At 42.0% G+C, this 13,304-nt stretch overlaps 1 protein-coding gene across 5 annotated transcripts in view; it reads left to right on the top strand.

The window, feature by feature from the left end:
• The window catches only part of SHISAL1 (shisa like 1), a 71,484-nt gene extending 61,607 nt beyond the window's left edge, over window positions 1-9,877 (top strand). For 3 of the 5 annotated variants that reach the window (XR_015803675.1, XM_088164801.1, XM_088164800.1), the window contains one exon: window positions 6,313-9,877. Coding sequence is in view for 2 of the 5 variants with exons in the window: in XM_088164801.1 (XP_088020927.1) it covers window position 6,313 (1 nt within the window). In the remaining 3 variants the exon portion in view is untranslated. Of the gene's footprint in view, window positions 1-544; window positions 661-6,312 lie in introns of all 5 variants that reach the window. The other 2 variants (XR_015803677.1, XR_015803676.1) reach the window with 1 other exon arrangement.
• The last annotated feature ends 3,427 nt before the right edge of the window (window positions 9,878-13,304 follow it).

Genomic DNA, 13,304 nt, shown 5'->3' with positions numbered 1-13,304 from the left:
GTTCAGCTTGGGGTCTTGAAAAAACCTGAAAGCAGCTCAGACTATTTACATAGCAAAACCAGGTTGGGGGGTTTTGTGAACCATGCAAAAAATTTTTGGTTCAAGTATATCAGCTGTTTAAGGATTGCCACATATTAGCAGGAAAATTCATCAAACAGATGAATTTCAGCCTCAAGTGACATACCTGATTCAGGCAGTCTGGTAGTGACAAGAGATTTCATAAATAAAGTCCAACTAATTTTCAGTTTTACTTGTAATTGGCCATCCACTCTTTTGAGACACTTGGGAAGGCCTGGGATGTTTTAAGTATTTTTCTGAAATAACCATAAGAGGAGGAAGAAAACATTTCAGATCATGGAAAGTCAGACTGCAGCTCTTCAGTGAGAAAAAACAAAGCTTTTCAGTGATCATCTTTCAGTTTATGTCCTCAGATCTTCATCTTTTCCTCCATTCAAAACTTGTAAATCAAACTTTGAATGCTTCATATTACCACTTAAAATAAAAACAAACCTCAGAAATTCTCCTGGATGTTTTTACTTTCCAGAATAGTGTTCAGGACTATCAACCAATTCAGGAACTACCAAATGAAAAACACTGCAACTAAGTGAAAAATACTTGATTTTCAGGAGCATAGGATTACTTCAGAAACCATTACTTACAGTAAGTAATGTTTATTTATGTTAGCAACCCAATTGGTTTCACATCACTGCTCTTTGCAAGTGAACATTGTAAAATATGGCCATTAGTGAAAAAACAGAGAAAATTGTATCCTGTGTGGTTTCATTCCTCTCCCACCCAACCCTGCTGATGGGACAAAAGATGTATTTAATTTGTACAATTACAGATATTCCAGAGACTCTACAGGAAACCAGTTTTCCCTCTTAGCTTCAGTCTGTTGGCCAGGCAGCCATATTAATAACAGAAGCTGAGCCAGCTGCTGTTTTATGCTGTTTTAAGTTCAGGGGAAGGAGCTGGAGGAAGCCAGTCCTTGCCTGCAGCAGCTCTCCAGGCTCACTCCAGGTGCCAAATCTCCTCCTGCATCCATTTGCAGGACAGGCCTTGGATCCAAGTAGATCCTAAGCCTCACTTCCCAAAAGAGCAGCCACATCTTTGATAGTGTGACCACAGTGCTGTACCAAAGCCAGGCTGATCAAAACCAATTCCAGACTGGTTGCAATTTTTTTCCCAGCACTGCCCTAGACACAAGTCCAAACCACTGAGCCTACCAGTGTGAAGCCCAAACACATCCTACAGGCAAAGTGTTCCTCTGAAAACATCTCTGAACTCAGTATTAGCAACAAAAAGTCACAGAATCAAATCTAAAAGTAATTTAAAGAGACAAGCAAAGCCCCTCCACTGGTGTGATAGCCCAATGTCATGGGTGAGTGCACACCAGTGGAGGTAGACAGCTGCTGTTCATTAGAAGGTCTTAGTGTTGGTTTCAGATTTATCTGGAAAATAAGCAGCAGTGGAGTTTAAATGTTTCAAGTTCTTGTCTGTCCCTGTGAGACAGAGCAGCCCTGCACCTCCCCTGACCCACCAACCTTCCTCTGCAGGACCTGGCCACCAGGTACCTGCCTGACCTCTGCCAGCAGCTCTCTCTGCCCAAGCCAGCCTGTCCCTTGGGAACACAGGATCTTCCCAAAGTGTCTAAAGTTCCTCCAGAAGCAGGGAGCAGCTCTCAGAAGTGATGTGATGCAATGTGCAGTTCGGGTTTTATCTCCTGAGCCCTTATGGGAGTTGCACAAGCTTAAACTGGTCTGTAAGAGGTGAGATTCTTAAGAAATGCGGTGAGCCATTTAAAAAGCAGACTTACCAGCACTCATAACAAACTATTCAGATGGAAACTTGTTTAAAATTGTGCTGCTTCACAAATTGATGCTTTCTAGCGAGCCTTTCTAGTAATCCCTTGTAACCAGCGAATGCTGCAGTGTCTGAGACAGCTGCCAGCAATCACCTTTTTAACTCATGATGCCCTTAGGTGATAATTAGCTCCCATTACACAGACAAGCGACTCAGCTGTGAAGGAGCAGTGGAAGGAAGCACATGCCTGTTTCCCACCTGCATTTCCTCGTTGGAAGGGAGAACAGCCTGACAGGTGGCATTCACACCTTGTGTCTGACCTCACAGACACTGTGCTGATGTGAGCTCCTTGAAGCGTGAGCAAATACGCTGCTGGAAGCATAATGCAAGGGAAATTTAAATAATCCAAATGCTTTCTTCCCACCTGCAAAGCAACATTGTTTAACTCTGGTGAATCGGGCTTGTATTGTACATTTATTCCATTTAAACCTGAACACCATCCTGAGGTATTTGCTTTCAAATATATTTTGACATTTCTCTCCGTTTTCGCAGAATTGTCAGCTGTGGTAGGAACAGCACTTGAGTTGAAATTTCAATCAGTTTTTCAAGTTGAACATTTCCAGTGCCTGACTTTGCTTAAACTCTTCAGCACCAGATGCCTGTCTTCCCTGAGCCAGCTATTATTTAGAAATATTAGCAGTGGCTATCGTGATGGTGGTCATTTAACACAGTGGCTGTGACAAAAATGGATTTGCCACCACTTAAGTTCCTCCTCTCATCTGAACCTCATGCAGGTGCTGGGATGCATTCCACAGCTAGACCAGAGGAGAATTTGTGATCCATCAAAAGGATCACAAATTGGTCCTCACAAATTGATTGTGAGGTAATTCAGCCTTGGGGTGAAAATAGAGGCAAATCCAATGCTCCTTTATGGCAAGGTAGCAGCACCCAGGGCCGTGCTTAATGCTGAGTTGTTCCTTGTCAATTCAAAAAACCCTGAACATTCAATCTCTTCAGTACTGAGCCAACCTGAAGCAAATTTTTCTTGTTGATGTTTCCTCTGCATTGGGAAAACCTGAATCATTCAGCTATTTTGATGTTCTCCCCCCACAAAAAGAAAAAAATTATGAGGACCCCCACCTAAAAAGTCTAAGACTTTCTACTTTCTTTCATGCAAACACGATGGCCAATTTGAGATTGAACCAGCAGCATTTATTCTGGAACTTTGCAACTTTTAAGAATTAGTGTCGGTAACCCAAGCAACCTTACAGTATATATTTTTGGATATAATGTTACATGCTCTGTATAACATAGCCATAGGAGTCTACAGATGCCAAACTATGAAAATTATTTCCCTGCTCTTTGGAAGACTCCACAGGCAGAGGGATTAGATTATATTCTGTTTCTTTCTGGTTTGAAATATATTTAGACAACTGAATGGCTTTTCATTTAGTGCCTGTCCTGCAATTAATTTCTCATGTCCTTCCTTTCAGTCTGGTGAGGCTTTTACAAAGTCTTGTGCATTGTGCTTTGTCCTTCCATTCATGGGGAAGGAGGGCACATTCCTATTTCCTGTAACAAGCCACCAAGGGTTCCTTGCTGCAGAAAGCTGTTTGTTAGCCTGGCATCCCAGCTCTGCCTGTGACCAGGGAGAGAAAAAGCTTTTCTCCCCATCCCACTGGCCAGACTGGAAGGCACTGCAGCAGAACCTCGATAGAGCAGATGCAGATCACAGCAGGCCTGCTCAGATCAGTGTAGTGCCATTTTGTGCCAGAGCCAAACCTGAACAGTTGCAGAGACTGGTTGCTTTCGTGTGAGCTGTGAGCCCCAGCTCAGGTAAGTTCTGGATCCAGACTGGATCTGAGGCCTGGAGGGGTGTGGTGATGGATGGTGTTTTTATGTCAACACCAACTTAACCAGAGGCCTTGTAATGGTAAATGTGGCAACTGTTCACCTCATTTGTTAGAAAAGTGGCAGAAATCTCTGGAAAAACTTGCCTCTGAGTCACTCCTTCATTACTAAAGTACGTGTTCATTCCAGCAGAACTGAGCCACCAAGCAATTATTGCTGTCAAGGAGGAGGCAATCTTTTAGTTGGCTGCTGCCTTGTCAGGCAATGAAAATCACAGAATGATTTGGGTTGGAAGGGACCTTAAAGCTTATCCAATTCCACCCCCTGCACCCCTGCCATGGGCAAGGACACCTTCCACTATCCCAGGTTGCTCAGAGCCCCATCCAACCTGGTCTGGAACACTGCCAGGGATCCAGGGGTAGCCACAGCTTCTCTGGGAAACCTGTGCCAGGGTCTCAGCACCCTCATGGTAAAGAATTTCTTCCCAATATCTGATCTGAATTTCCCCCCTGCTGATGTGGCTTGACTGGGTGCTGTACAGTGACAATAACCTCTGCCAGGGAAAAGGAGCAACCTGAGCCACCTCCAGAGCACAGGCTTCAGCTCTAAGTGCATTAAAACCCTGTAGAAGTGACCAGAAGTGACAAACACAGGGTTTCTCTTGCCAAGCATGCTGTGTTGGGAGACTGGAATATAACACTCTTGGACATGGAAATTAGCATTCATCTTTCTTAGGTATTTTTATGGAATCCTGCTATTGCAAAATGCTCTGAAGCAGTACCTCTCAGCCTTACTGCTCCAGCCTTCAGTCAATCAATCAATAAATCAATCACACTCCTCACTTCATTTTTTGTAGGGGGAAGAGGAGCTTTTAGCCTAGCAACTGTCCTGTCAGGGTCTGGTTTCAGGGAGAAGCTGTGGATTTGGCCCAGACTCATCCAGCTTGGAAAATGCAGGGTGAATTCTTCCTGCTTGCTGTAAGAGGCTTTCAGAGCTGAGTGAGGTCTGTGTGTTGCTGGCTCTGCTGTCCACATCCTCCCACTCATTCTCCCATTGCTTCAGACAGATGAGAGGAATTGGCAGGAAATCCAAGCTACTCACAGGAGTCATATTTTAGCTTCTGTGCTGCAGACAAATATTCATGAACTTTGCTATGGTCTTTGGGTCCAGGAACTCCAGTAATTCTCACTTTACACCACCTGGGTGACACTCTTGATTTTATATTAACCTGAAGAAGGAACTGGCCAGCAGCAACTTTGGGACACTCAGGTAGAAGAATCGAGTAACTGGCTGATAGGTCTGGCACGTTTAAAATTGCACTTTGTCCTGGGACACACACATGCCTGCTCTATCTGCTTCGTCCCTAAGCATTTATTAAAAAGCAAAGATAGACAAATAAAAGAAGCTGCATCCTGTCAAACAGTCTAGTGATTTAAATTATGCAGATAGCTGGTTAGTAAAGCATTTCACAGGAGGGGAAGCACAAGTGTCAATTTACAAAAGAGTGAGAAGAAACAACTGAAGGTGCTGTGAAGGACAGAGGTGCCTTCAAGCCATGATATGCACTCATAGTCTTCAGTTTGTCTCTCCCCAGGTGTTTTTTTAATTAGTTATAGCTAAGTCTCCTGAGACTCTCTTCTAGATATGAATAACTCATTTTAAACATCATCTGTATGCAGACCTTACAAGAGGCAGGTGTGCATATTGTGTTAATATGGATTTCTACCAGGATCAAAAAAGGACAGTGACGGAGGACAGTGACAGAATAAATCAGCTTTTTGTTTTGTTTTGTTTGTATTTCTGACATGAGTGAGGCTGTGTGGGCTATTTGATTATTAGAAAAGAATTAGCTGTCAAACCTTGGCAGGTCTCATGTGACTGAGTTTTGGGTGAAGGCTTAAACCCTCAGAGTTGTAAGAAAATCTCATATTTCTGCCTGGAGGTCCTCCCTGGCTGGCAGTACTGTGGAAAATGCCTCAATCTGAATTAAGGTAACACTGTTGTGCTATGACTCAGGCAGCTGCATACCCAACCTTGCACTGCCCAGCATCTTGCACTTGTTACCTTCTTGAGCAAAGATATATTTTTTAATTAATGCACTCCCTTCCACCCTGCCTTAGTTGTCTATGGATGGATCCCACAGCCAGTTCCACACTCTGCACAAGATTTAAAGCAGCTGTAATGTCCAGAAGGCACTGCAAGCAACAAGCTTAGTAATACTAACAACACTTCCGTGAGGAAAGCACATAAATGTATTATTTACCCATATATATGTATGGAAATAGAAGCACATTTTCTCATCATAGGAAATGAATAGTGTCAGAGTAAGCAGCCAGGACCAGTTTAATATGAGCAGGGAGAAACAAGCTTAGCCTCCCACTCTGGCTATGCTGAATCAAAAAAAAAGAAGGAGAATTCAGCCATCCATAGCACATCAGGTCATACCAGACCAAACAGAACTAACAAGGGAAGGTAGAGGCCTCTTAGCACCTCCTCTTTCTTCCTCATGTTTTTCCTTCCTCTTTCTTGTCTCCACTAATTAAATCTTAATTAATTAAATGCAGCTGAGAATACTACAAGTTTTTCTTTACAGGAAATACTTAGGTATTGGGTGCTCCTGAAACATTATAGAAACCATTTGTGCTTTATATCTTCCAGAAAATTTTATTGATGTGCCTCAAGATGGGAGAGGTAAGACCAGACTTCAAGGAGCAGCTTTCAAGAAAATCAACTAAATTACAAGAGCTGAAAAAATTACGGATAAGCAGGAGAGAGAAAGACTACAAGAGGAAGATTAAGTCACCTGAAGACAGACACCATTCAAACAAGGCAAATGATACAGAAAGAGTCTCCAGGAGAAAGTAGTCTGTAAGCAATATTTTAATTCCAGACTGACACTATTATCTCTGAAATAAAGCATCATGTTTGAGAAAATGCTCAGCAGAAAAAAAATTAAGTTGCTCTGGCAAATCCACACAAAGGTGGAAAATGACCACAAGACAAACCTTTGGTAGATAACTTTTCTTCACCTCCCCATCCATCAATTGCCATTTGAGCCTAATCTCAGCCTAAGTGTCAGAATCCTGAATGTGAGTTTTTCCAAAGTTCTCTGGTGAACATTCTGTCACAATAGGGTAGATGCTGGCAATCCACATCACTCTTAGCCATGTTAGTCCTATGCATTGCAAATGTAAGCAGAGCCCTTTCATTGAGTCAGACTGCAGGGTAGCAACCACTTCAACCATAATGCACGTTTTTAGATCACTGACAATGATTCTGCTAAGACATTCGAGCCCATCTTAAATTCAGGTTCTTGAAGAGGGCAACTTTATTAGGATGCAACACCATTCCACCCCTATACTCCCTGAAGCTGAAAGAGAAGCAGAAAAAAACCCCAACAAACTGTATATTTCAAAAGCAATAATACCATTGTCCCCCAGCTTTACAAGGCAATGGTCCAATTCCCTCAGCCACTGACTGGCTGCAGAGTTTACCCCACACAAGTCTCAGAATCCGTTTGCAAGCCAGAAAGGCAATGACTGCCACAGAATTATGTGGAGCACTTGATCACTGGGTTGTAATAGGTCGACTTAACTTTCCACAGGGCAGGGTTATTTTAAAATCATGCAGTATCCATTGCATGAGCAAATCCCATGAAATTCCCGTTATTTAAGATATTTGCATGGAGAACCTGGCAATGACAAGCAGAGGAGTTCATCTGGAAATCATAACACAAAGCCGTGATAATGCCAATTTAATCCTTCGTGTCTAATATTTTGTCCTGCAAATCTCAGTAACTTTCAAATAACCACACATTTTACCATGTAACCACAACATGAGGAACACCTCGTTAATGAATAATCAAATGTTCCTTTTGTACCTCTTTGGCTGAATGAATTTTAGTCTTCTGTTGAACTCAAAGGGGACACTCGTCTCAGTGGTTTGACTTAGTTCACAGCTTCTGGAGTTCAGGATGGGATGTGACTAAAACCATCAAGGAATAAATAGTGTTGGAGGACCCAACAAGGCTGGAAACCACAGGAGTGGAAGCCCAGTTTTCAAATAAAGCCCAGTCCGAGTAGAATACCAACGTGCACATGCCCCTTTTCTCTGTAAACCAGCAACAAAACACGCTGGGTATCACTGAGTAAGGGCAGGCAGTGCCTAAAACATCAAATTCACAGGTGGGAGTGGCACCCTGCAGGCATTAAACTCTATCCTGTCGTGGGAAAGCTTGAAGCCTGGCCCACTGTCACTCATCACAGAGCTCCTGTTCACTCGCCCAGCTTGCAGAGACCATGGGGAGCTGCCCCAGGGCACCTGGGGTGTCACACCTGTGTTACACCTCAAGAACTCTCCACAAAAAGCAAAGGAAACCGAGTAGCTGGAGGTGATGCCATCATGCCTCCTCCCCAATTCCTCGTTGGCTCCAAGGTCCATAACCCCTTGCAGACACCCAAAAAAGTATCCATAGTAACCACTGTGGCCCCCTGCAGTAACTGCTTGGTCCTTTTACCTTCTCCCAGCACCTTCTTTCATTGTGAGGTGATGACTGCCACAGAGAGCTTTGGAAAAAGCTTATGTTCATAAAGGAATTTGTATTAGATACTGGTTTGTGTGACTTACTGTATTTTGTAAGGGTTTTTTTCCCTTTGGGAATTGTGCGTTATTAATGAGCAGTTTTATGCTTTACTTCTAGTACACATATACCTTGTAATCGATGTGTTTTTTGTTTGTTTGTTTTCTTTAATTCTCTATAGAGAGCCAGTCAATATAAGGTAGATACTCTCTGGCTGAAATTCTGATTTTGCCTACCAATTAATTTATGATAAATCCATGTCGTAGCTGGTGGACAATTTTTCATCAATTGTGTTGTTACAATCACCTGATAGTCTCTCTACTTTAGCCGAATAAAAGATCCTGAATAATGCTGGTTGGGCCTTAAATTAAAGGGAAATAATGCACTACTTATTTCCCTACCACCATTTCTATCAGCCCTTCTTCCTTGGTGTAGGGGCACTGGAGAAGAGCACTGGCCACACAAACAGCCACCCGAACACCTCAGCTGTGCAGAGCACTCTGTGGCTGTGCTCTGATATCCCCCTGCATTTACTTGGTCAAAATTATGGTGGGCCAAATAAACTGCAGTGCATGTTTCCTTTGCTAAAAGAAATTATCTGGACTAAAATAATGGTATTTTCTTCTATGTCCACCCTGATATGTTTGGAAAAATGAGGGATCTGAAATTAACTCTTACAAAAGTGCATACATTATACCCCCTATGTGACAGTGGCAGCTGTCTGTCTCAGTGGCTGTTAATGACCTTCCTGCTCCAGAAGTCTCTTCCCCTGTCCAAATAATTTCTTCTCTTCTGTTTCGCTGAGAACTGTGTCCAACTTCTTAGTAATTGCTGTGTATAATGTAGGACATAAAAAGATAAGTTATAAAGCTTGTGCAGGACTTGGTGTTGTAATTTAACCATCTTTCGTGCCTGGTTATGGATTTTACAAAAAACAGAGTGAAAATAATCTGGCCTCTTAATGTATAATTCAGCATATTGTAGCAGCTATTTTAGACAACTGTTTTTTATAGTTTTACTACAGCTGTAATTTCTGTATGAGGACTGTCCACTTGAAGAAGCGGTGAAGTTAACACGTCAAAATGATTTTTTAAAGTCAGTTCTATTCCACCGCCTGTGATTGTGTAGAAAATAAAGCAACACAAACAAAACCTCAACCACTGGCTGGGAAAAAACACCTTTTCTCAGCCTCAAAAGTTCTCTTCTGTAAGACAGGCATTTCTTCTAGTCCTCCTTTTACAAAAGTAGTAAATTACTAAGAAGATAATATATATACAGTACAATAGTCTATTTTGATAGTCAGCAGACTATTTTAGGCTAATTAAGCTAACTAGAAATTCTAGGGTTGCAGTGATTTCTGTTTATTGATACATTGATGATAATACTGTTTACATAACACTTGATGTTTGAAATCAATACGTGCCAGTGTCCAGTGATTTGCTAATCTAGTTTCTGGTCTAATCCGGTCCTATTTTTTGCAGCATTCTCTGACTTCATATTATGAATCATGTTGTCTTTCTAAAGTGATTGCCAAGTAAACCAAAAATGTGTTTTACACTGCTATTGCACTGCTGTCATCTTTATATACAGTAGTTTTTATAAAGATGTCCTTAGCTTTTAATAAATGAGTGTAACATAAACTAATCTGTGTAATAAAACTTGCTTTAGTGTTTCAAAGGGTGTCTGGAAGAGCTGTAGAGATTTGAACTTCCGAGTATTTCAATAGCTTCAAAATTCGTGGCTTCCTTTCCATCTGCAGGAAATCCCCAGATACCAGAACTCCATAGTCTGTACAAGGGTAAAATGAAGAGAGTGTCTGTAACCCAAAGAATGGATTTAAAGATGAGAAGAGGCCCCAAGAAGCCAAACCACACCACAAAAAAACCACGGGCCATTGCATAAATCAATACATGTTCCATTTAGTCTGCATCACATTTCCAGCAGTTGCCCATACCAGATATTTAAGAGGGAAGTGTGGGACACTGAATAGAGACTGCTAAGAAATAAACATAATCTTTCCACTACTCAAGGCAAGCTGAGAAGGCCAAACTTCAACTGAGCAGAAAGAAAGCAACATTTTGACTTTGACACATCAAGTACTCTGTCCCACATGGCTCTCCTCCCCAGCTGAGGCAGACACAGTTCAGTTTGCTCTGTACAAAAAGGCAGGACCAACAGTTCTCAGGGGAAAGAGATTTCATTTGCTCTTGGCTTCCAGGCTGAAGGATTTGGACAATTTCCCCAGAAGAGTTTAGATTTTCTAAGCACTCTCTCAAGTCTCTTTGACACCTGCTGTTTAGGAGGCATCATTGCCAGTGTTCCCAAAATACTGAGGGTGCTAAGCTGAAATTTCAACTCTCCCATTAGTAAAAGGGAGTATTTTTGACATCACCTCTTGGGACAGATTGCTGCCTTTTACAGAAAGAGTTCTTGATCTGTCCTGCTGGCCTCGAGCTTTAGTTTTCCTCAGCTATTTTTTTTTCCTTCAGTTTTCCTGTCCAGAACTTGCTGTCCTCTTTGGCTCATCCAAAGTCCTTGATATCCAACTGAAGCCTTGGCATTTATACACAGCAGGTACCTTTTAACATCAGAAATTATCCTTTCAGCATCAGATCACTAGCCTCAGACTAGAGACTGTGCTGTAGGAATATAGCTAAACAGTAAAAAAAAAATTTAAAGCCAAATTTTAAAGGAAGGATGAGAAATCCTCCATTACAAAAATGTCACTTACTTCATGTGCCAGAGTGCATTTCTGGAGCTTATATAACAAAGCACATCAGCTCTAAAGTAAAAAAGGATCATTTTCATTAAAGCACCACTTTAGTAATTCTTAGGGGTTTTGCAACTGTAGGAGACTACAATTGCACTCCACCGTGCTAAAATTTATGGAACGTACTGCAGAAAGAAAAAGGACAAAGAGCAGCTTTAAAAATACATAAATATGTAAAATTACTAATAATTGCAACCCAGTCCCCTTCTCAAACTGCACCTGCAATTGTGAAAACAGTTAAATGTACAAGACAAAGGAAGTAAATCAGTGGATTGGGTGTGTTACAGCTCCCTCAGCAAGTTTCAACAGTTTTTATGATGTGCTTCTAGTAATTGAGTAAGGATTATATTCAGCACATTATGCTCAGCAGGAACAGCTTTTATATACCAAGGAGCAAATTAAATGCTTCTGGAATTTCCATAGATGTTGTTAAAACGCTGATAGTGATTTACAGACTGCCATTATCACCAAGTCAAAAACAAACAGGAGCATCACAGCCAGTTCCTTTAAACTGTTTATTCTTACTAGAAAGCAGAGACTTCATTGATTTGCTGGTTGCTCACACATACAGAAGGACAAGGAAAGAAAAGAGAGCTAAGATTTGATTTTTATTTCAAAGAAAACAAAATCCTGTCACTCACCCAAGCTATTCCCAACAATTAATTTGATTTGGAAAATGAAAAATGATTACTGGAGGGTGGGGAGGAAGCATACCAGTGCATTAGGTATAAATAGCTACCCCTGCTGCTTTGTAGTAGTGAGAATTACCAGTGACAATGAGGTTTAAATCCTTGGCTTTGACAATACAAACAAAAAAAGCTTGCTCTAGGTAATATTTGAGAATACTTTCCCCTTAGCCAGCTACACAGATTTAATTTAAGGCATTTTTGTGAATTACGTGGGTTTTGTTTTGACTGCCTCATAGTTACTGCTTAAAAATGCCATTTTTTCATGTAGGGCTACTGAAAACAGTTGAAACCTTTGAAACATCTGAAAAGCTGTGTTCCATTTTACCTCAAGGATTTTGCTCCCCAGCATAAAGCCTGCTTTCCAATATTTGCTGTCCTGAGAATTAAGAATATTGCATCATTACAACTATTACTGTGCAGTATCAAACTGTTCCCTGCAAAGCCATCTTCCTCAAGCATGCCTGGCTTTTGTTGGAAGAATTTATTTTGCAAAATGCTGCTGGGCTGGGTGGGAGCACAGTAGGAAGTGCCACCTCCAGTGAGCCAGTGATAGCTGGGGTTTGCTGTATAAACTCCATTATCATTTTAACCACACAGTCCACCTCCTATTTCCCTGAGTGAATGTGCTCCCAGCAGCCACCAGAAAAAGCCAGTTGGGAATTTATCTAGCAAGGAGACACAGCATCCCTGTGCTGGATCTGCTATTATTATGCAGATAGAGGAGCTCAGAGACATTTCACCACCTCTGCCTCTTTGCATGGATGTTTGTTAAAGAAATGATCTCCATCTAATAAAAAACCTGAACAGTCCCAAACCCTAAGGAAAGAAATCATGCAATACTGAGTCTCACAGATTTTGTTTTGTTACACTACCCACAGAAATGCCACATAAATAAAAGGCACTGCTTAAGCCCCAGCTGCATTTTTATGGAGTTTCTAGGCTGTAGCTGGATGGCACAGGAGGTGACTTCTGTTTGTGCTCTGCAGTCATCATTCCTCATTTGCACTTGTGCCCATAAGCAAGGAGCACTCCGAGCATGGCAGGCAATGCTTTTGCACCTCGGGAGGTGCTCCCACCCTCCCTGAGACCCAGCCATGCCTCACAGCCCTCAGCAAGAAAAGACTTTGCTGCAAGGACCTACAGCTTCACCTTCTAAAGCTCTGCCCCTCCCAGTCTGTGCAGGGAGGTGTCTGCTCAGCCAAGGCATCACTGCCTTGTGATTTTGGCTGGGGACCTGCTCCTTTGCCTCAGGTCCTTCAGCATTACACCGGCAAAAGGGGAACCACAAACATTCGGGAAAAGTGCCCAGAAATGAAATGGGAATATTTGGACTACTTGAACACACTTTCAACTCCTCCCAATCTCCAGTGTTCAGACAACAGGAAAGCAGGCCATGGGAGAATCACTGCTATTAAGAAATCTCCTTTTTTCTCAGCCGTAGGATTGTAGGCACGAAGGCTTCCAGCAGCCTTTTGCAGAGACACACATTCCTTGCTGGCAGGAATGGACGATTTGGGCAAATCCAGTTTTTCTGTTTCACTTCTCCTTCATAACATTTAAAGAAGGAATATTTTGGCTGGACTGTGCTCTTTCCTAGCCAGCTGCAAAATGC

Source organism: Sturnus vulgaris, chromosome 5 (assembly GCF_052056855.1).
Source record: "Sturnus vulgaris isolate bStuVul1 chromosome 5, bStuVul1.hap1, whole genome shotgun sequence".
NCBI classification, from domain to species: domain Eukaryota; kingdom Metazoa; phylum Chordata; class Aves; order Passeriformes; family Sturnidae; genus Sturnus; species Sturnus vulgaris.
This window is presented reverse-complemented; position numbering and strand designations above follow the sequence as displayed.